This window comes from Pogona vitticeps, chromosome 14 (genome assembly GCF_051106095.1).
Source record: "Pogona vitticeps strain Pit_001003342236 chromosome 14, PviZW2.1, whole genome shotgun sequence".
Classification (NCBI taxonomy): domain Eukaryota; kingdom Metazoa; phylum Chordata; class Lepidosauria; order Squamata; family Agamidae; genus Pogona; species Pogona vitticeps.
Window position 1 is genome coordinate 18,481,389 of NC_135796.1, and position 23,210 is coordinate 18,504,598.

The 23,210-nt window shown below is 53.8% G+C and overlaps 1 protein-coding gene across 1 annotated transcript in view; it reads left to right on the forward strand.

The window, feature by feature from the left end:
* SH2B3 (SH2B adaptor protein 3) overlaps positions 1–17,017 on the forward strand; it is a 32,347-nt gene extending 15,330 nt beyond the window's left edge. The window contains 6 exon segments of the mRNA XM_072983356.2: positions 11,569–11,670; positions 12,362–12,453; positions 13,561–13,664; positions 13,911–14,125; positions 14,616–14,787; positions 15,716–17,017. Coding sequence (XP_072839457.2) covers positions 11,569–11,670; positions 12,362–12,453; positions 13,561–13,664; positions 13,911–14,125; positions 14,616–14,787; positions 15,716–16,035 — 1,005 coding nt within the window. The 3' untranslated portion in view covers positions 16,036–17,017.
* The last annotated feature ends 6,193 nt before the right edge of the window (positions 17,018–23,210 follow it).

The following is a 23,210-nucleotide window of genomic DNA, read 5'->3' on the forward strand; positions in this document are numbered from 1 at the left end:
GGGAAAAATACAGCCCAGACGTTCATGGGATTGGTTTTTAAAGGAGAGCGGTTGTAGGAGCAGGTGTGGCCAGGGTCCAGAGTGGGATTCAGTGGGCTCCTCCACCCCACAGATCTCAGCACCTCAGGAGGGAAGGGGGTCTCCCCACATCAGGAGACGCCAGGAGGCCAGGAGTTCTGGCCTCTCTTTCCTTTCCAGCATGAAGGGGAAACGGAGACTCGGACGGCCTTCTCCCTTTGCCAGCTTCAGGAGCTGCTGGCTGTTGAGGCACCCACCCAGATCCCTAGTCCTGTCACTTGTTTCACACATTTTTCCTGCACTTTTCCCTCTCCCCCACCCCCCAAATCAAGATGGATAAAGAAGCTTACAAAACCTGACAGTGGATTGTTCCCACCCCTCAAGCTTTTGGGTTATGACAGGTACGGAGACATGGCACAAAAGGAAAAGAGACTGGGAGGGAAGAGGAGAAAAATGACCTTCGTTTTTGGGTTACAAGAACAGAGCAGACGAATGGCTGAAGTGAGCAAGGGGAGCATTTTTATCAAGCCTCTAGTGGGGCTGAGAGGTTTAAAGAGGGCCTTTCCTTGAGAGTAAACTAGCCCAACAAGCCAAAGAAGCTTCCAATTTCTGCCCCCCCCCGGCTCAACCCCAAGTTTCTAAATGTGGCTAGCAAAGAGTTATTGATTTTGGGTACATCTAAACCATTCCCACCCATGTCACCGCTCGCTTGGTAGTTTTACTTTATTTACTATATTGTGTCTGCATATCTTTTATCTCCCAGAATCCCACAGGAAGTCTTGGCTGTGTCGGTGAAGGGATTTTGGACAGTGCTGTCCAGAACCCCAGATCCTAGAGGGGCACAGGCCTTTTTTGGAAGTCCGACAGCAACCCTGCCCTCAGAGGAGTTGCGCTGACTGCCAACATTCCACGACTGGTCCTTCCATCAGAAGGCTTAAGTTCACCCCAGCGAGGAGAAGCAGCTCGTAGGACAGGTCGGCTCATGGATCGGCCGGCTGGTCGGTCGTGGTTGCCAAAGGTCTCATAACAAAAGAAGCAAGCCCGGTTTCTTGTGGAGGGCAAACGTGACCTCCGGCTTGCCAAGTCTGCCCACACGAAGCCAGTGGAGTTGGTACGACAATGGCTCAAAGCCTTGTTGGGGCCGTACATTTCTGCAGATTGTATTTGCCAACAAGGGGGGTGGGGTGGGGTGAGACACACACACACACACACACACACACACACACACACACACACACACAGAGCCCAGTCCCCCTCTTGCTCCTTTCTCGCCCCCTCCCCTTTTTCGCAGAATGCCTGATTACAATTCAGCACGGAGAACACAGGAAACAGACGGCAACACTCGTGCGCTCTCTGGCTCAAACAAACACACACCGATAGGCAGCCGCGGAACAGGAAATCAAGAGGGAAGATCTCAAGAGACTTCGTCCCCACCCCCACCCCACACCTCCGAATTGGGCCAGATCAAGAGCCAAAAAAAAAAAAAATGCACACGCAGGAGGAAAACTGCTGAGAGGACAGAAACTCCGAAAGGTGGACAGGAAAGAGAGCGAAGGGGGCTGGGGGAAGCCACCGAGCAAATGTTCCCTCCGTCTGAACGAGAAGACCTGCAGCTTCCCTTCCCTCTTTTGCCAGTGGGCACGAGTCGAGGTTTTGCAGCCCCGTGGAACAGGGTTGCTTGTGCGCAAGCAGGACTGCTCTAGAGAAGACCCTTTCTCCGGAGTCAGCCAGGTTGAGCTGGGAGTTGGGAGATCTAGTTTCTGCCAGGAGCCCCTCTCTCTTCCTCTCCCTCCCATGCCGGCTGGGGGACGCTGGGAGATGTAGTCCAGGAAACTAACCTGTCCAGACCTGAGAGTTTCTCTGCCGTCAGGATTCAGGGAGAGCTTTGGGGCCAGAGATGTCTCACCCCTGCTTTTAGGGAAATATTTCCAAGTGGTATAGAAACGTCAGCGCTCTGATCAGAAGGTGTTGCCCAGTCTGAGCCCGACTAGTAGTGGCCGTTAAAACTGGAGTGGGTAAGAACAGTGGCCAGTCCTTATGGACTGTTGCTGTGAAATTCCAGGTCCTCACTTCCCAGTGTGTGTGTGTGTGTGAAATGTTCCTGCTTAAAGTGACTGATCAACACAGGAATAACAACTCCCTGCCATCCTGCCTGACCATCTGCACCCACTAAGCCTCTGAGCAAACTACACAGTGGTGCAACTGCCCCACTGCCCTTAACCTTTCTTACATGTCTGCACCTTCACCCCTGGGCTAGGATTCAGTCTGAACACCCTGGAGGCTACGACTCAACTGATTTTTAAATGCAAATGCAAAAAAAAAACCTTGAATACAACTGCGTAGTAAAATGTGGAAGATCATAAGAGTTGTGGGTTTATTCACAAAATATATGCATTCAGGAGATGTGAGGGGCAGAGAGGAGGTTTTCTAGCAGCCCCTTTGTTTCCTTAGATTTGGGGGGGGCACACGGAATCTAAAGATTTGAATAGAATCAAGTTGATCCTGTTAGCCTGAACCAGAGCCTTGTGGGATCTGCTAGCTGACTGCATTTGTCTCCTTGGGATCTGCCAGCATTAGTGCCTTTTTAAAAAAAGGACCTGTTAATTATTATTTGGTAGACCAGTTTTTAAAAATGAAGGCAAGGTTTTGCTTGCTTGTCAAGAAGAAATTAAGCTCAAGAAGGGGAGGGGGTTAATTGGCAATGAAGACCTCCAATCCTGGAGTCTGGGATTTGTTGTTGCTGCTGCTGCTGCTGCTGCTGTTCTGTTGGGCTTTTGCAATTAGCAGATTCCTCCTCCAGCAGCTGGAATGAGCCGGAAAGGAAAGAGGGAGCCGTGGGATCTCACTTCCTCTCTGGTGCTGGGTGCAACTGGAGGCTGGCACGCGGGATTTCTTCCCCCTTTTTTGGCATGGGGACATGTCAGCTCCTGCACCCTCCCAGCCTGCTGCTCTTGTGCGTTTTCTGAGTATCTCTCGTCTCCTTCCCAAATGTCTGACGCGACAGGAAAAAGAGCTCAGTGTCCATGTTTTACCGTTCCGATACGCGGAACTACGACGCTGGTCATAACTCGGCCCAAACCGAGAAACCTGTGCAGCGTTTATTCGCCACGTTTTGACCTCGCTATGTTACGGTTCTGCTTTGGGTTACTATTTAGTCTTTTTCTGAGATTCTAGGTTAGGATGAGAAATTTCATCTTTGTTGTTCTTGTTTTAAGGGGAAAACGAGGATTCTAAACCATTCTGTGCTTCTGCAGTTCCGTGGAATTGTAACATGCGTGGCAGCTGAGGAAGTTAATCCTTTTTTTCTGAATGCAAGCACCACATCTTAAAGAAATGGATTGCTGTGGGTTTGTTTATAAAGTCTTTAATCCATCCCCTCCCCCCCCAGTTTCCTCTGGCAGTTCACAGAAAAGCATCACAATAACATATTTGCAAAGTCACGATAATGAAAACAACACCATTTAAAACATACAGTTTCCCAGTAAATGTGTCTTTTGTTTGTAATTGACCTGCAGGGGAGTCCAAAACTTTGAAATATAAATAGGAACCTCTTAGCTGTATGTTTAAAAGGATTGAGCCAAGCTACCTTACATACACACACACACACACACACAGAGAGAGAGAGAGAGAGAGAGAGAGAGAGCAGTTGTTGACAGTGACACTGGAGATGTTTTGGGGTAAATTGAGCTGGAACCATGGGAGGGGTTGTGGATGTGTTGTCTGGATGCTGAGGGCCAGGCCAGGAACGGAAGAGTTGCAAGTGTCACCTGATATGGTTCAGGAGGACGGGGGGGGGGGACGGACGGACGGACGGACATGCCAGCGCAGATATACCAGGCATTGTTTACAGACAATCCAGGTAGAACCAGCCGTGAATCCTCTCTGGGGATCCTCCCTAGTCAAACTCCTCCCCGCTACTACATTTCTGAAAAAGTTTTCTATAGAAATAGAAAACAACACAGGGAACAGGGACTTCATAGTCTCAGAATACAGAACATCCAACGTGAGAAGTCTTAGCTTTGCAAAATCCATCATGACTCAGAGTGATTCCTTTCCACTGCCACCCCCTTCCCAACAGTTATCAGTTCCTCGGTTCCCTTCCTTTGAAGTAACAACTGATGACATAACGGTTTAAAGCTAGTCTAAATTAGTTTATGTCAACCCAGGCCAGTAATTCCTGCCTGTGCTACTTGAAAAATAAGGGAAGGGATGATGATCCCGGATGGAATCATTCTGAAACGGGAGGGCAGCCGGCTGCATTCCTGTCCGGGAGGCTTTTGCCAAGTGCGTCTTTCAACTGGAAGGGCTTTCAGGCCAGGTCACCTGTCACCCACGGAAGGTTGCGCCTCAGGCATCAAAAAGCTTGGGGCCGGCTCTGCCGCCTGTCTCAGCTGAACGGGCGGTGCTCTTCTGCCTTGCTCTGGTGTGCTCCTCTTGTCTGCATACCTGCTTGGGTTCGTGAGAGGCACTTTTGCGAAACCCAGACTTGGTAGTTGCCTTATCAAGAGGATGTATCATTTCCTCTCTCTGTGTGTGTCTGTGCGTGTGTCTTTTTTTTTTTTAAAGCAACTTTTTATTGCTCTTAATGTCTTCTCACTTCCCCTCGCCCTCCCGGTTTCTCAGTTCTGAGCAAGGTTGAGGTTGTTCTGCTGTTTCTTGGAACGCCTTTTCCTCTTCTGCGCTCCAGCGAGCGAGCGCCGGCGTCACACTGAGGTCAGAGATGGAAGAGCAGGCGTTGCAGAGGCCGGGCGGAAGCTGCGCTCTGGGGCTCCAGTGAGAATGGCTTTATCTGCCCAGATACTCCTTTTGGATCCCAAGGTTTCCTTTCTCTCTCTTCCCTCCCCCTCCCCAAATAAGGCCATGTAAAAATCAACCCACTCTGTTCTAGCTTTGCAAACAGGAGTCATCTTTTCCCTGCAGGCTTCTGTGTCGCCAGAGAACTTCATCCCTCCCCCTCCCTCCCCCCCCCCAGTCCCTGAGGATGAGCAGATGATGCCCTGGGGAGCATTCATCACGGGTGGCTTCTGGCTACCCAGTATGTCCTCTCACCTGACCCGCAATCTCCAGAGGCAGCTGGGGACAAAAGATCTCACCAATGAGTTAGTGAGGATATTCATTCAGCCAGACAAGAGTTAGGAAGAACTTCAAGAGGAGGCTGATGCTTTTTTAAAAGACTTTATTTAGGAACCTAGTATCGCAGCTGCAAGGAACGTTATTCTACTCTTGATCAGAAATAGGGATTCCCCCCCCCCCGCGCCCCCTTTCCAGTTTCCGAGGTTTGTTCCAGATCTTTCCGGTGCTGGCACCACCTCGTTTCTGATTTCGTCTTGGTCTTGCTTTTCCGCGGAACTGCTCAGCATGGGACTTCGAAGAAGAAGGACCCGATAAGAGTTCCTTTTTTGGTTTCTGGCCACGAGACGATGCGATGAGTGGGACGGACTGTGGCTTAGCGGCACAGCACCCTCCGCCATCAGGCAGAAGCCCCCCCCCTTGCGCCATGCCTGCTTTCACCAAATAAAAGGGGGAAGGAGGGGGTCAAGTAATGGGAAAAGCAAGGCTTAGCCTGAGCCGTCCGGGCAATCAGAGCAGGCGGTCCTGTACAAGGTTCGTCCACCATAGCAAAGCTCATCCCGGTCCTTTAATGCAGCAGGTTCGAGACAAGGTAGATGGCAGGCGTGGTTTCTTTTTACAAGAGAAACGGGGATTTCCTGCCGTTTCCAAACAGTCTTATTCTTTTGCAGCAGAATATTTTTTTAAAAAAGTTGCACAGCACTGTTAAGGCTAAAAGGTTTCTTGTGGCCTAGGACTGCAGTCCCCTTGGCCAGATTCATGGAGCATAAGCGTAGAGGTTCAGGGACATTCATCGCATTTCTGTGGTTGTCTTGCCTGCCTCTCTCACCTTGGCTTTCAACCCCAGCCTTTGAGGTTGTGGGCAGATCCATTCTGGTGACCCTTAGGGTCGGAAGGAAAGGTCAGGGCCCAAATACCAGCACAGGGAAGGGGTTGCAGTGGCCATGTGCAGAGGTCCAGTGATGTTTCGGTGCACGAGGATCTTGATTTTGCCTTCTGGAGGCTGATAGTAACGGGGACGGATGGGGGGACACAGGTCCCACCCCACCCCCCTAATCATCTGGGAGCATTATTTCAACTGCCTGCTGACCCACTTCTCTTACAGGCTAGAGGAAATGAAAACTGGTGCGCTGTGAAGGCTTGTGGCCTCTTTGTGGAAGCCTCCGCTTTGGGTCTTGCTCCTTTGTCATAACGAAACCCCGTCTGGTTTTAACCTTCGATCCCAGCCGGTGTGGCTGAATTTTGAGCCCTGCCAGAGAACAAGACTTTCCGTTGAATCTCATTTGCCGACTGTTTCCCTTGAAAGCCTCCATGTTGCAAAAGAGTCCGTTATATAGGGTCAGGTCCCAGGTATGGCAGAAGGCAAAAAAGATGGTTCCATAAAATAAATGAACCACTTCTTAGGGTTGCAAGAATTCGGAAAGAGAGATCCCGGATCGGCCCTCTGTAGTCCAGCAGGCTGCTTACACGGCTGCCCTCCCCCCCAGTCTCATGATTCCCAGTGAATTCATACCAAGACACACTCACTCTGACTCTGGAGGTGATGTCTCATCATCCTCACTAGCAACCATTAGTAGTCCTGCCATCCATAAATGTATCCAGTCACCTTTTAAAGCTGTCTAGACGGGTAGCCACAACTACAACTTGTGGCAGTGAGTTCCACAGTTACGACTCTGCACAAGGGAAGTTTTTTTTTCTCTGCCCCAAACTGCCCTCCTCTCAGCCTCATAGCTGACCTCCTGGAGTTTCTGGCATTTTATGAGGCAGAGAGAGCAAGCGTTTCCTCGCTGCTGTCTCGACAACTGCCTCTACCTGGGCCCCCTCATTTTCCCCGCACGTACACCCAATTCAGCAGCTGCAGACGTGGCTTTGCGTTCTCGGGCCTTCTGGAGAAGCCGGCAGTGTTGGCCAGGCCCTGCATTGCGGCTGCCAGTGAAAAACTGGCCTCCCCGGACTGCACATGGGTACGATGTGCTAGGGACATATATTTTAGCAGGAGCATGCATGTGAACCTGTTGCACACACACAGAGAGAGTTTTTCAGCACCCATTGGACAGTTGCAAGTTGTTGCTTTCTTGGCTTGTGGTTTCCAGAAGAAACGCCACGCTGGCCCATTATACCCAAAAGCGGCCGGATCTGGTGGTACCTTCCGGCGCTGCTCCTCGTGCTGTAGGAAACCTTTAGTCTTTAAGGCTCCCTAAAAGTCTCTCTCTGTGTGTGCCCGTTGTGACTGGTCTCATTTGTGTCTTGCAACACATCCATTTTTTATTTCTGTATATATCTTTTACCCTGTGTACTTTTACGGACGTTTATTAATACGTCGCGCATCATTTGAGGTGTTCTGCAGAAGCGCTGGGAAGAAAGGCTCTCAGGCTCTTGCCTTGACCGCTCAGCTGGTTTCAGAGGGTTTAACAAGAGTAGCATAAAAGGGGTTCCATAAACTCTGTGCCGCAGCAGACGAGGGTTTAATGCAAGGACGGCCCCCTCCCTCCCTCCGCGCCGCGTCTGCAGCGTTCAGCCTTGTGGTGCGCCAGCCCTTTCCTTCCCTGTTCGGGAACAGTTCCTCACCCGGCGAGGCCGATCCTTCGTTCCCCTCTTTCTTTCCGTATTCCCAGATCCATAGAGCCTTAAACCCTTCAGGAAGCCAGTCCAAAAGGGAGGCACGCACGTGCGCACACGCACAGCGATTGCAAAGCCATCTTGGCACCAGGGAAGTGGGAAGAAGCCCCCCCAAAAAAACACCCCAAAACAGAAGCTGCAGGGGAGGACCTTTTTGGGGGGGGCAGAGGCCATTTGGGACATTGAGTCTTTGTGTGTGTGTGTGTGTGTGTGTGTGTGTGTGTGTGTGTGTGTGTGTGTGTGAAGAGGACACTCTGTCCTGTTTTGCTGCAGCAGCGCCTTGTTCGTGCAGCCCTGGGCCTCGTTATCTCTTTCTACCAAACGTGTTGGGCCTCCCCCCCCCCGGCTGTTGTTTTCCAGGCGTTCTGTTTGAGGAACTGCAAAGCCTTTTAAAAAGCAAAGGTGGATGAATTTGACTCAACACATCGTGGGGCATCTCCTGTTGCTCCCGCAAGGGTCTTGACCATCGGTGGGTGGCATGCAATGGCCGGTGGTGTTTGAGGGGGACCCCTGGGATCCTCTCCTTTGACCAGGGCTTGGAGAGAGCAGGAACGCCTGCTTTCTTACTGGATTATTATTATTATTATTATTATTATTATTATTATTATTATTATTATTATTATTATTATTATTATTATTATTATTATTATTATTATTATTATTATTATTATTATTATTTCCATTTTGTTACATTTCTATTCCATCTTTCTTTCAGTGAGCTCAAGGTAGCATGTTTTTTAAAAAAATACTATTTAAAATATTTTTTACCCTGCCTTACTCCTTAAAAAAGACCCAAGGTGGCTTACATAATTTAAGGGCAATATTTAAAGTTCAAAACAGCAAATCTACAAATACTTTTAAAAGGATCAAACAAATAGCACCCTAAGCGATGGTAAACAAAGCAACATCGAAAACACATTCACAGCAGTGAGGCACAACCATCCAGTCTGGTCACTCAGGAAAAGCCTGCCTGAAGAGGAAGGCCTTTGCCTGCTTATAGAAGGGAAGACGGGTCCTGGCTGGCTTCCAGTGGGAGGGAGTTCCAGAGTCTAAAGGAGCAGCCACCGAGAAGGCCCATCTCTCCCGGGTCCCTACCAAGCATGCACCTGTGAAGGCAATGGGACCAAAAGGAAGGTCTTCACGTCCACGCAGGCTCGCTCAAATGGGGCTCCTCACTGACGCACAATAAATAACCCTCTGAGGTAGGTCGGCCTCAGAGCACAATCCCAGCGAGGAAGGCCTGAAGTGCAGGAATTCCCCAGCCAGCCCCCCCACCGCCTTCTGCACCCTGCGGCAGGCCCAGGCAGGCCCGGGCAGGCCATGTGTCAGGTTATCTGAGCGCAGGCGAGCGGCGAGCGCCCCTGGCCGCTCCGGGGCTTGCTCCAGAATCCCATTTGAGGAGAAGGCTTGGTTTTTTGCCCGTCTGATGTCGGTTTGGCCACAGGGGTTCTGCATCAGCTGCCGCCAATAAACTGCACACATCGCCAACAGATGCTTCAGCGTCCTCCTCCGTTGGTTGTTGCTTTTATTGAAGTGTTCTCTTTAGTTTTTTGGGTTTTTTCAAAGTCCATTAAAGAAAACGTCCCTCCCTCCTCCCTGCCCCCCTTTGCCGACTTCAGAGACCAGAAAAGAAAGAAAAAATCCCCTTTGCCAGCTGTTTGGAAATGAAGTTGAGGGCAAAGATGGAGAGCAGCCGCAGGGCTCACACAAGAGGCCCAGAAGCAACTTCTAGAGACATACGCTTGCGCGCGCGCACACCCCCAGCCCCCTTCACATCTAGAGCTTTCCCTCCCTCCCTGCAGCCGAAAAGGAGGGGACGGATCTGAGCCCCCCCCCCCGTCCCAGGCCACAAATTGCAAAGCAAGCAGGGCTGACTCATCAGCCCGCAAACCCCAGAAGGATGCGAAACTCGGAACAAAAACAGCAGGACACAAAAAGAAAGCAGAAGTGAGTTTTTCCCATGGGAGGGACGACCGGGAGCCTGTGGTCTTGTGAGAGGGTTTCCGCCCCCCCCCCCCGCCGCCAGAGAGCCATGGAAGGGAACTCTTCCCCCCCCCATTGCTGCTGCTGCTGCTGCAAAGGGGTCTTCCTGCTTCTGGCATTTTGGGGGGGGGCTTGTCGTAAGGCGCCATCCAGCATCCCCCCCAGGGTCTTTTAACAGCGCAGAACGGGTGGCAGGCGCTGCCGCTCAGGCCTCTCTCGGGTAGCTCCTTTCAGAGGCCCATTTGGTTTTCAAAGCGGGTTCCAAAGCCCATCTTGAGGCATAAAATGGGGATTTCCTGAGCCTGGGTGGGCTGTTCTCTTGGGACCCTCCATCATCTGCAAGGACTGCGAAGTACTTAAAGAACTGGGGGACGAAGGGGAGGGTTGGGCAAAAGATGCATTGGCAGGGAGGCTCCCAGGAGCAGGGATTCAAACGGAGGCCGAGGCACTGAAGGCCGTCCTGGCAGCGTCCGGCGTCCTCCATCCATCCGTGAGCGGTTTCACAGATGCTGGAATTCCAGGCAGCTGTGGAGTTTCCAGCTGCGGTTTATAACCTCCGACAGATGCCTGGGAAGGTGGGGGGGGGTCATGGCTGGGCCCTCGCTGGCAGCCGAGTCTCCCTACATTTAACAGCTCCGACCTGACCCAGCCATTGCCTCGCCAGTAACTTATTAGTCGCCTGTGAGTCACGTCGCCCGGCTCAGCCAAGTGGGTTGCTGGAGACCTTTGCATGGAAAAAAAATCCCAAGGCTTCTTCTCAGCCAGAGGAGGATTGGTCTGTCTGGCAAACCAGTTGCGTGGTGGTGGTGGTGGTGGGTGCCTGCTTCCTTTTTGCGCAACAGTGAAAACGCCCACCCTCTTTGTCCCCTAGGTTTCCCCCTAGGTGTGTGGGGGGGGAGGCGGGGGACCCAACCTTTGGGGTTCAACCTGTGAGTATTGTTTCATTCTAAAATCACTCTGGATGGAAAGGAGCCGGAGTCATTTCTCGGGAGTACCTTTGGTCCAGGAAGGGGCCTTTCCTTTCTCTCCCATCAGCCCCTGCCCCGAGGAGAGCCGGGGGGGGGCAGCCTGGCCTCCCTCATCGCCTCCAGGCCCGCCGGAGAGCGCTTCCCCTCGCTGGCAGTTCGCAAGGCAAGAGTGGAAACGCAAGGCCTTCCACAAGGGGTTTGAGCTGCCTCCTGGTGAGAGATGCCGAAGAGCACTGACACACACACACGCACGCATGCAAACACACGAGCCCAGCTCTTGAGCTCTCCCTGATGGCGGGGGCTCCCTGTACTCGCCGCTGTCTGGGACCGGAAGAGGCAATTCTCGGAGCGCTGGCACCCAGCGGCTGTGGGGGGGGGAGGAAAGGTGTGAGGAGACCTTTGGTGTTTTGGAAGTCCTTGCAGTGGAGGGAAGTCTGTGGGCAGAGGCAAACCTGTTCCCCACGATCTCCCACCGGAAGCGCTGGGGCCGTGCCCCGACCGGGACCTCAAGAGACCAGCCTGCATGGCACGGCCCCCGGGAGGAACAAGTGAGCTTCCCGGGAAGGTGAAAAGCCCCAACCCAAAACCCAAACCTTAGGAGTGGCTGTAGGAGAAGCAAACGAGCTGGGCCCTCTGTGTGTGTGTTTCTCTCTGCCCCCCCCCCCAGGCTAAGCCCCTGCCATGTCTCTCGGGAGGATGAAAACGTTAGAGGTCGGGGGGGGGGGGGAGCTGTCTGGTCTGCTTCCTCGTCCGTTATACTCTGCCTATGCAGCAGAGCGCCTGGACCACTTCTGCCTCTGCAGAGGATGATGGCGGCGAGGATGTTCCGAGCACTTCGCCCAGAGTGTCGGTAGAAGACCTCGTCCGGCGTGGACTCAAGGGCGGCTTCTTGTTCTGCCTCTCTCCACAGAGCTCAAAGCCCAGACTCCAAGCCGCCTGTTCATCAATCCAAGAAATCAGACGGTGCACCAGCCTGGAGATGCCAGACAACGCGCACACCTTTGTGCTGAAGGTAAGCAGGCCCGGCTGCCTCTTCCTTTTTGGGTGAGGGGAGGCCTTGTCTGCTGCAGGAGCCGGAGAGGGGCGCATGCCCCTCCCCAGCTGGGCCCTTTTTTGGGGGGGCTGTCCCTATGGCAAGGGGGGCGGAGGTGCCCCTTGTTCTAAATGGCCCTGTTGAGGAGCCGTGCTTGACAGGGACGAGGGCAGAGGAAGAAAAAGGAGAACTTGCCTGTTAGGGGAGAGAGCTTGAAAAAGTTACTTTTTTTTTGAACTGCAGAGCTTGCTGGAAGGTGCAGTCCAAGAGAGCAGCTTAGTCAGATCATGGTCTTCTGTGACTGGCATCAGCTTGCTGAGCCCTTCCTATACGATTCCAGCCACCCTCAAGTGCCAGGAGGTGGAGCCTGGGGTTCTCCACCTAGGATCCCTTCCCAAGCCGGAGGCAGGCTGCCTGGGGGGGGAGGAGAGCGGCCTGCGCGGGAGAGCCTGTCGTCTAGGGAGCTGGCACCAGGCGAGGAAGTTCCCAGAGGCTTCGGGGAAGCTCCCGGAGGAAATGACATGGCGTCTGAGACTCCACACAGAAACCTTTCCTGTTCTTCAGATGGGAAACTGAGTCAGATGGGGGCCGGGAAGAATGAGCTAGTTGTGCCTCTACCTACAGCAAAGTTGTTCATGCCTTTCTCTCCCCACGCCCACCCCCCTGGTAGGTAAATACCTCCACTGACATTATATTCGAGGCTGGGGATGACCAGCAGCTGTCTTCCTGGATGTCTGAAATTAAAGAATGCCTCCCTCAAGGGTAAGTCTTCAACGGGGGGGGGGGGGGGGGCTGCGCGGCCCAGTTCTGCATAATGCGGCGGCCACGGCTTGGCTTTCCGGGAAACCAGAGTCTTTTAGCCTTTGTGGGCCACGAACCAGGCTTCGTTCTGTGGGTCAGCGGCAGGTGACCTCTCTGGGGCTAAACCAGGAGCCTAGACAAGATGTGGGGCAGAGGTGGGCTAGTTGGCCGCAGTTAGGTTAGGCCCCTGCAGCCTGTCTGTCCGAGCCGCCTCACAATGGACCGCGGGATCGAGCTCCTCCCGCTGCAAGCGTTCCTGAGCACACACAGAGGGCCTCTCTCGGCCTCAGTCAGCTGAAGCGCTTTCAACTGCAGGCCTTGCTGAAAAAAAGCCAAGATACCCCCTGGCCCACAGCAGGAAGTGCTCTTCTGATTTAGAGACAACCAGGACGGTGCGACGCAGGCCCCTCCAGGCAGCCTTGCCAAAGCGGGACAGCAACACACCCTCCCCTCTGACACCGTGGAAATCCCCGCAGCCGGGAGGCCATCTCTGGCGATGGGTCAGGGGACCGAACAGCCCTACACGGCGAGGGTGTCTTTCCTCCTGTGCCAGGCAGGCGGGCGCCCGAGAGGGGTTGCAGGCTTCTGAGGTCTCTCGGTCTCTCCCTCAGGCCCAAAGGGTGGATGGGCCGGCAAGACACAGGTAGTGATCCCAGACTTTGTGTGGCCACCATTTGGTGTGTAGGTGCAGTTGGGGGTGGGGAGCTTTTGATTCCTCCTCCCTCCTGAAGCAGGGCCATCCTACGAGGCTTCCTACCCTATTTGTTGAATATTGCAGAGTATCATCCATTTATTGATTTAAAGATATGTCGGATCATCTCTGTGGACTCTCATCTGGGAAACACCTTGTACTTCTGCTCCGCTGGGCCCGTGATCTTGCACGCCTCTGTGGCCCGTTTTCGGCTTGACTGCTGAGTCATCCCCCCCCCTCACCCCCAAGGGCCTTTTTTGGCCTCCTCTCCCGTCCTCGTTCTTTCCGATTCCCCATCCGCCCTGCCACCTGCTTCACCCTGTTCCAAGGCCTCCACCCGACAGCACCCTCATGAGAACGGCGTCTCTCTCTTCCAGGTCCACAGGAGCCGACCCGGACCTGGCCCCGGACTCCCTCTCGGAGGTCACGACGGCCAGCCCCACCACCACCAGCAGCAGCAGCGCGGATTCCCTGAACCAAGGTAGGCGCCGAACTGTTGGCAGCTCCTTGGGATGGGGCAGGGGCGGAAAGGCCAGGGAGCGGCTGCCGGTGCTGCTGGGCCCTGCCTTTTTGAGCCACGAGTGCGAAAGGGTCCTGCTCGCTTGGGATCTCGGTCTGCCAAACGTGAATCAATACAGCGGCCCCGAATCTGCCCTTTGGGTCCAGAGATTGAAAAGGCGAGCTGAGCCCCACGTCCCCCCCTTGCCCCTTTTCTTACCTCTCCCAGGTGCGATGCCCCCGAATGCCCCCGACCAGCCCTGCCAAAAGACGGACCGCTACCTTTCTGCTTTCCCCTGGTTCCACGGGCCCATTTCTCGCTTCAAGGCTGCCCAGCTGGTCCAGTTCCAGGGCCCTGAAGGGCACGGAGTCTTCCTCATCCGACAGAGCGAGACCCGGAGGGGAGAATACGTCCTCACGTTCAATTTCCAAGGAGTAGCTAAGGTAAGGCCCCGGTCTCCTCAACAGCCTTTGTGGATAACATGCTAGGGCAGAGACCTACGTACACCCTGGACGCACGCCTGGACTTTGGGGTAAAATCTTGAGCACCGCTGGGCTCTCCACACAGCCCACCTTCCGCTCTGCCTTTAAACACCTAGGCTGCTTTTTAAAAATGTGTCTGTGGCAATGTACTTTTTACTCATTCAGCAAGCCGCCCAGGTTAGGATCAGCAAAAGAAATGCTGGTTCCCCCCTCCCCCAGATTTTGGAAGTATGGGGTCATGCTTCTAGTCCTCATTGCTTGAACTGGATGTGTAATCTCCCATGAGCTGGGATGCCAGAAAGTGGGGATTGTTCATATCGAGGAGATGAAATCTGGGCACGCAGTGGCTGTTTCTGCTCCTCGTGCTCATGACTGACAACAGAGAGATGAAAGAAAAGGTGCTCGGTTGTTAACACCCCCACCCCCCTTTTTCCACACTTGATCTCGGCAGCACCTGCGGCTTTCGCTGACCGAGAGGGGCCAGTGTCGGATCCAGCATTTGCACTTCTCCTCGATCCTGGATATGCTACACCATTTCCAGCGCTGCCCGATTCCCCTGGAGTGTGGCACTGCCTGCAACGTGCAGCTGTCCAGCTACGTGGTGGTTGTCCCAAACGCCCAAGGTAAGAGAGAGAGAGAGAGTTTCTGCGATGCTGTGCTTGCGCTCCCCAAAGTCTCGTGCGACTCAGTGGGGGGGGGGACTCGGTTCTCCCCGTCCCCTTTCTGCAGAAACATTGCCCGGGGTCTGGGTACTTTTGGGCGAGAAGCGGCAAAAGTCAGGTGGCGGGAGTGGACCCTCCCCGGGCTTCAACTTGCGGGAGTGGGGGGAGGCCGATCCTGGATCTAACCCCCTGGTATTTGTGTGTGTGATGGCACAAAAACATGTAGTCCATTTTAGAATTCACATAAATACATCAAGAAATCAAGTAGCTGGAAATCTCTCTGTTGCTGGGTTTCTGTAGGCATTCAAGGAAAAAGGAAGGTTGTGAAACTTTTTAATCTTCCTCCTGTAACCCGGTGGGGAAAATATTCTCTCCGTCGAGGAAGGCGGCTACGCTGGCCTGCTGAACGGGTTCAAGCTGAACTCGGTGGGAGCCCAGGCATGTCTTCTGTGTGGAAGCAAAACACACCCTGACAGAAGCTTGCTGTATTTGGCTTGGCCTACTCCACGGCAAGTTGCTCCAAAGGCCTGGAAGGGGAAGAGGGAGCAGGTTCTCGATTCCCTCTTTTTTGGGGGGGGGGGGGGGCTCTGTTGTGTAAGAAAGAGTTCAGTGGCTGGAGACGGAAACTTTGGGAAAACCCCTCAAAAGCATGACCTTCGTCCCTACCGATAACACAGTTGTCTTTGGGAACGAAGAGGTGATGCAGAGCCCAGGCTGGAGAAGAGAAGACACGGATGTGTGTGTTTTTTTCCCCATCCGACCTGCTTCAGCACATCCCTGGGAGGGCCCGCTTACGAGTAGAGCCCGGCCTGGCCACACAGTGGTCAGTCTCTCTGTCTCCCTCTCTCTCTCATGCACCGTATTTGTTTTCCTTCCCCGCCAACAGCAGGCTCGACCAACACAGCACCTTTCCCCCCCGCCATCCACCGCTACAACCCGGAGTTCGGCCTCCTCCAGCTCACGCCCTCCAGCTTCGCCCGGATCCGCCTCCCGGACCACCCTCACCGCCACCACAACTCCTCCATGGAGCAGATCTTCCACTTGGTGCCCCCTCCGGAAGAGCTGGCTGGCAGCCTGTGGCCCCACAGAGGCCGGCCCGCCTCCCACCACCCCTTGCCGGCCCCCCGGCCCTGGGACGGCGATTATGAGACGGACTCCCATGGGAGGGGGCACCTGCGGGCGGTCAACAACCAGTACCTGTCCCTTTGACCCAGTGCGGCGGGGGCCCCCCCACCCTGCTTTTGCCCGAGACTCTTCCTCAAAGGACATCTTCCTCTCTCTTGGCAACGTTGAATATTTGGTTTGTAAGATAAGACGGATCGCTCCTGTCGCTGCGGCTGCAGCTCTTGATTTAGGCCTGTTGAAGGGCCCGTTTGTTCATTTTTATTATTATTTTTTTCTCAGTCAAAACATTCTTTTCTCTCTTATCGGTTTTGCACACGACCTTCCTTTTGTGTTGAGGGTTTTACGAGTACATGCAATACTTTGCAGCGGGTTAGCGCTGGTCCCCCTTTCTCTAGCCCCGTCCTCCTTGGAGAAGACGGGCTGGGTGGGGGAATAAGAGGACAGGTCAGCCAAGCAGCGTTCGTGGCCCGTCCGGAGTTATACGGGGGCTTACTTAGGGTTGTGTTCTACGAAATCCCTGTCGTGAAGGCTAAGGCAAACAGGCATCAGGCAGCGGCTGAAAGGGCGCCCAACAGACGCGAGCAGGAGAAAAACATCTCCAGACACTCCCGTGGGAGTTGCAGTGTGACGGCACCCGCAGGGCGCTGTGCTGGTAGAGTGGCACAGTCTGAGACGCTACGCTCGATGGACGGCCGCTCTCCGGCAGGGACGGCCCTCTCCCCCCCCCATCCCCAGTAGCCAGTTCCCTTGCGCCGGAAAGTGCGGGAAGCGTTCATGGAGGGCCCAAATGGGTGCAAACACCGTAGCCCGCTTTTGGTGTAAGTCCCCCTCTTACAGCCAGCTGCCTAAGGGAGGGCCACCAGCCACGCAAGGAGCAGGTCCCTGATGAACTGTTTTCTGCTTCCAGTCTTGGCAGCCTAAGTCTGGATCACTCCCGTTTACACATTTGCACCACTTATGTGCCTTAGCTGGAAAAAGGGTGGGCGAGTCCCCAAACCCTAAAGTGTTGGCTTCTCTTTTCACTCTGAAGGTAGTCGCTTGGTTTAAAATAAAGAAGTCGCCCGTTTCTGCTTCCTCTCTCTCTCTACTCAGGCTCATTCCGGCCAGAGACGTACGTATCCATGGTTTTCTGAAGAACTACCGCTGTTTGAAAGATTCTGAGTGCAATGTCCATGTGGTTTTTTTTTACTCCTGACGACAAATCCAAGTTTATCACAGAGCTTGGAAATGATTCATTGCAAAAAATACTTTTGCTCTAATTTGACAGATTTCTGGCAACAGATTTAAAAGTCATTGTATTAATCAGTTGCATGCCAAATGCTATTTTCCTGTTACTAATTATGGCACTTTTCAGCTATTTATAATGATACTTTAAGGTTGAACTATTCAGTCCATTAACAAAGTCTTAATGTTTTAAGGTCCACAAGTTAATTTCCTTAATACTTTAATGTTAACATTTCCAAGCTCTGGCTTTGTCATTTTGGACGGTCAAGAAGCAAGTTTTGCGCCAAAGGGAAGCAGCAGAACTTTAACCCGCTAAGCGTACGCCTCTCACCCCCTTGCTTTTCTTAAGGGTGCCCTTTCCCCCTCGTCTCAGGCCTGGCAAACCATCCGACGGTGCTCGTCGTTAAGTTTAGCTCCTCTCCTCCAACCCCATTGTGATTCCTCAGCTCAGCCATCGTCAAAACAAAAGCACAGCCTGGAAAGAAGGCACACACGGGGATGCTGTCCATGCGCAGTGGCTCTTGCGCTCCTGGGGCGTCACGCGAGAAGGCAAGGTGCGACGGTACCGTCTACCATCCTTAACAGGCCGTCCAAGGCGGAAGGCCTCGGAACCTAAATCGCTAGACTGGCCGGTAAAACCCAAAAGGGTCAAAAGGAAGGCAACGCTTGCTGGCCACCCGGCTGAGCCCTCTGGAGAAAAGAGAACAGGAAGACCGAGGGGGACCTTGCCTCAGCCTCAGCTGGAATAATGGCCCGTGAAAGATCCTGGAATCTACTTTTCCCATCCCTGTAAAGAACACACATGGATTCTCGGAAGCCGAGGAAGAAGGAACCAGACACCGAAAGCTGCCTTACTCTCCCCCCCCCACCTCCGTGGGGCCAGAGGGTCCTCCTTGGCCCCATCCCTGACTGGCTCTCTATCCAACAAACCCGGCAGGCCGAGGGCCTTTCTCTCGGGACGCCCAGCGTTGTGTGCCTTGGGGTGGAAGTGACCCAGCCTGGCAGGGCAGCTTGCTTTCTCTCCGCTGTTGTGTGGACAGGAGGACCCTGCGTGCGCCACCCACGCTCTCCTCAAACCCGGCAGGGCTGCGGTGACCTTAAAGACTCCAGCAGGGTCCGGCTCAAGAGCGCTTGGCGGTGCGCGCAGGACCTCCGTCTTGTTCCGAAGCCCCACCCACCTCACATTGGTTTCCAAGTCTGTCTTCTCGGCAAACGGCAGGCCCGCCCGCTCCGAGCTTTTCAGACTCGGTGGAAATCTGGAGGTTTCCTTTCCCTTGGGGAAGTCCACAGCCGCCTCCTAAGCTGCTTCGAGAACCCCTAAGGCTTTGGAGGGCCATCTTTCTCATCGCTTGCTCTCGGCTTCCTCAGAGCAAGTCCTTGGTGAAGACAAGACAAGACATTTTCCAAATAACTTTAGAAGTGCCTAAAACAAGGAGTCGGTGCTGATCTGGCTCAGGAATCAAGCCCCCTTCTCCAGCCTCCCACCCAGGCCGGGTCTGGGCGCTTCTCTCCCTGGTCCGGGAAGGGCTTTCGTCCCAAAGAGGGCCGTTCATTCCCACAATCCCCACGGGCCGCGACAAGCCACAGATAATCAGAAGTCCACAGTCGACACTCGCACAAAAAGAGGTTACTTACCTGTAACTTTGGTTCTTCGAGTGGTACTCTGTGAATTCACACTAATGGGTTAATCTGCGCTTGCGCAGAAGGCCTCGGAACATTCTAGAGCTTAAAGTAACACTTTTGGCTCCGCCCCCCCAGGACCTCATGGTCCGCCCGCCCTAACAGCCATTCAGTTCCCCAAATTCCGCTGCTGCTCTAAAGGCGAGACAGCCGTGACGGAAAGTGGGGAGGACGGGCGGGCCGTGTGAATTCACAGAGTACCACTCGAAGAACCAAAGTTACAGGTAAGTAACCTCTTTTTCTTCTTCGTGGACTCTGTGAAATCACACTAATGGGTGACTAGCAAGCTTACCTCTGGAAGGAGGAGGGAAACGTCACGGCAGCACAGCCGACAGGACAGCCCGGCCAAACCTCGCATCCTCCTTGGCTCGCAGGTCGAGTCTGTAGTGGGATGCAAACGTGGAAGGCGTGGACCACGTGGCGGCTTTACAAACGTCCTGTAGTGGGACTCCACGGAGAAAGGCTGTAGAGGCCGCAACAGCCCTAGTAGAATGGGCGTGAACAGATGCCGGTAGAGGCTTCTTAGCCAGTTCATAGGCCAGACGGATGACCTGAACTATCCATCTGGATACAGTTTGCGGAGACACTTCCCGACCCCTATGGGGTTGCTGGTAAGAGACAAACAGGCGCTTGGAGAGACGGAACGAGGAAGTCCTTTGAACGTAGAAGGCTAACGCCCGACGAACGTCGAGGAGATGGAGGGATTTCTCAACCGGAGAAGAAGGTTGGGGAAAGAAGGTTGGCAGGACTATAGGCTGCTTGACATGAAAATCCGTGGTGACTTTGGGCAGAAAAGACACGTCAGGGTACAAGACCACCTTGTCCCGGAAAAATTGCAAGAAAGGTGGGTCGGTCCTCAGGGCAGCCAATTCAGAGGCCCTTCTGGCTGACGTAATAGCTACCAAGAAAACCACTTTAAGGGTAAGGAGGCGTTCAGAAACCGTAGCGAGCGGCTCAAATGGTGGTTTTGAGAGGCAGTTTAAGACCGTATGGAGGGACCACTGAGGAATAGGATTAATTGTAGGTGGACGAAGGCGTACAACCCCTCGAAGAAAACGTTTGATCTTCGCGTGTCTAAATAACAGGGCACTGTCCGTCTCTGGCGGTTGATGGGCTATGATGGCGGAAAGGTACACCTTCAGGGTGGAATGAGACAGGTTCATCTGGAAAAGGTAAGCCAGAAACTGTAACACAGTATGGAGCGTGGTGGGCGACGCGGGCAGTTGATGAGAAGCGGTGAACTTCAGGAAAGCCTTCCACTTGCTCCCGTACAGGGTGTCAGTGGACGGCTTACGACAATGGGAGAGGACGTGAGCTACCGTGGGACTATCCTCCAGGCGGTGAGGTGGAGTGACTGCACGTCCGGGTGGTAAGTTGTCCCTTCGTTCTGGGTCAGCAGATGCGGAAGGTAAGGTAGCCTGACGTACTCCGTCGCCCTCGAGATGAGCCTCGCGAACCACGGTTGGCGCGGCCAAAACGGAGCAATCAGAATGGCATTCGCATTGTCGTCGCAAACTTTCACCAGTGTTCTCAGTAGGAGAGGAAACGGTGGAAACATGTAGAGAAGGCGGTTGCTCCACGCCACCATCAGAGCATCGCCGTGCGAATTCGGGCCGTGACCGCCCCTGGAGAAGAAGGTGGGGCATTTGGTGTTGAGGTGAGTGGCGAAGACATCCACCACGGGAGTTCCCCATCGCTCGCAGAGTGTTAGGAACACCGTATGGTCCAGCACCCATTCGTGCATGGTAACAGCAGTCCTGCTGAGCCGATCCGCAAGTATGTTGTCGTGAGTGGAAATGTATACAGCGGATGGAAAGACATGATGTTGGAGACACCACTCCCATAGCTGGACAGCAAGATACAGGAGGGAGAAAGAGTGGGTACCGCCCTGTTTGTTGACATACGCGACAGCCGTCGTGTTGTCCGAAACAACCTGAAGGGCTGTGCCCCTGATGATGGGCAGGAACGCCCGGCAGGCCTTGAAGATGGCGAGAAGTTCCCGATTGTTGATGTGGAGAGCAAGCTCCTTTGGAGACCATCGGTCGTGGACCTGCAGACCGCAACAATGGGCACCCCAGCCGATGTCGCTGGCATCCGTCGTGATGCGAGTTTGTAGGGCAATGGGAGCAAAAGGGCGTCCCATGAACAGATTGCCCGGGTTGAGCCACCACTTCAGCTGCTCTGACAACTCCTTGGACACCAAGAGTCTCTTTTTGGGGAAGTCCCAGAGGGGATTGAAGAGGGACAGGAGCCACACTTGCAGCGAACGAAGCTTCAGTCTCGCATGAGGGATGACCGAAGTGGTGGAGGCCATAAGGCCCAGTAGCCTCTGCGCAGTGTGAGCGGTGACATGATGGAGAGGGCGGAATTTCTCGATGAGAACAGCCATCTTCCGCGCTCTTTCTAAAGGCAAGAATGCTCGGCCGGTCCGAGCATCGAGAGTAGCGCCTATGTAGGAGGCAACAGGCGAGGGAACAAGGACGGACTTCTTGTAGTTCACCTGCAGTCCGAGAGTTTTGAGGAGGCGAAGCACTGTAAGGGTGTGACGCTCCGCCTGAAGCCTGGAGTGTGCAACCAGTAGCCAGTCGTCGATGTATGGAAAGACGGCTATGCCCCTTGTTCTCAGGAAAGCCGCCACCGGGGCCATACACTTCGTAAAGACTCTGGGCGCGGTGGAAAGTCCAAAAGGCAGAGCGGAGAATTCGTAACATCTTGACCCCAGCGAGAAACGCAGGAAGCGACGATGGTCGTGCCTGATATTTATGTGGAAATAGGCGTCGCTGAGGTCTATGACGACGAACCAGTCGCCCTGTCGCAAGAGGGGCAGGATCCTCTCCAAGGTTACCATCCGGAAACGGCGATAGGCAATGAATTTGTTGAGGCGCCTGAGGTCCAAAATAGGACGGAAAGAGTCGTCCCGCTTTGTCACCAGAAAATATCTGGAGAAAAAACCAGGATTGGCAGGATTTGGAAACACCCTGGTTATTGCATGCTTTTGTAACAGGGTGGTTACTTCTTGCTTTAGAGGGTCGGATGGGGGGGTAAGAACTAGACGAGGAGGAGGCGTCTCCAAAAATTCTATCGCGTAACCGCGAGCGATGATAGAAAGGACCCACTTGTCCGAAGTGATGGTAAGCCAACTGGAGAGGAAGGGAGACAAGCGGGTGGCGCAGGAAGGAGAGGAAATGGCTGTAGAGCAGTCAAAGGCCCTGTTTATTCTTACGGTCGACCTTTTTGAAGGGAGCACGTGTCTTGTGTCGTTGGTCATGTCTAGTGGTGTAGCCGGAAGAAGGAGAATACCTCTGCTTGTAGGGATAGGATCTCCCTGGCTGCATAGCCGGGGAGAAAGATGGACGCTTCCATGGGTAGCGTTGTTTGTAGAACGGTTGAGCAGCATAGGATCTGGCAGCCTTTTTCGCTTCATGGAGACCCTTCAGGATCTCATCCGTCTTGGGATCAAAAAGACCCGAACCGTCAAAGGGGAGGTCAAGGATACGGGCCTTGGAGTCTTCAGGAATGGCCGCAGACTTAAGCCACGCCTGCCGCCTCATGGCAATACCCGTCATTAGATTACGGGATGCAGCATCCAAAATATGACGAACCGTGACCCGTTCCTGACGAATGAGTTGTGATGCCTCCTGATGAAGAGAGAGACCTCTCGGTTGCAGCTCATCAGGTGCAGCTTGTAAGGACGGTAAAGCCAAGTCCCATAAGTGTTGGTGGTAAGCCGCCATAGCGGCGACATAGTTAGCAGCTCTCACGATTAGAGATGAGAAGGCATATGAACGCCGACCAAATATGTCCATTTTCCTCCCATCCTTGTTATTGGGGGATGCGGCTGATGCAGGCCGAAACTTAGACTGGGCGACATCCACAATAAGGGAATTGGGGGCGGGATGTTTCACAAGGAAGTCCAGTTCAGATCCCTGAATCCGGTATAGGTTCTCAACCCGTCTGGACATTTGAGGGGTAGAGCAAGGTTTGTCCCAAGGTTGCTTTAGGGTTCGCAGTAGCGAAGGGATGAACGCTAGGCGCATGGGTAGGTTCTGATCCTCATCGATATCGCCGTATACCTTGTCGGGGACCGTTTCCGGCGGACGTTCGACAGGGAGTTCCAAAGCGGAGGCTATTCTATGTATTAGTTGAGAATAGCTAGGAAAATCGGCCGCAGGAGAAACCGGGTTCTTATCAATGATGGCAGAGTCCGGAGTGTTATCATTAGGAGCCGATGTATCCGAAAATGAGCATTCGGAGGAGGAGTCTTCGGGATGATCAGAAGGGAGGGACGGGGGGAATGGGAGTTCCGGCATGGGAAAAACGGGGGCCGGTATCGATTTGCCTCTTCGTTTAGAGCG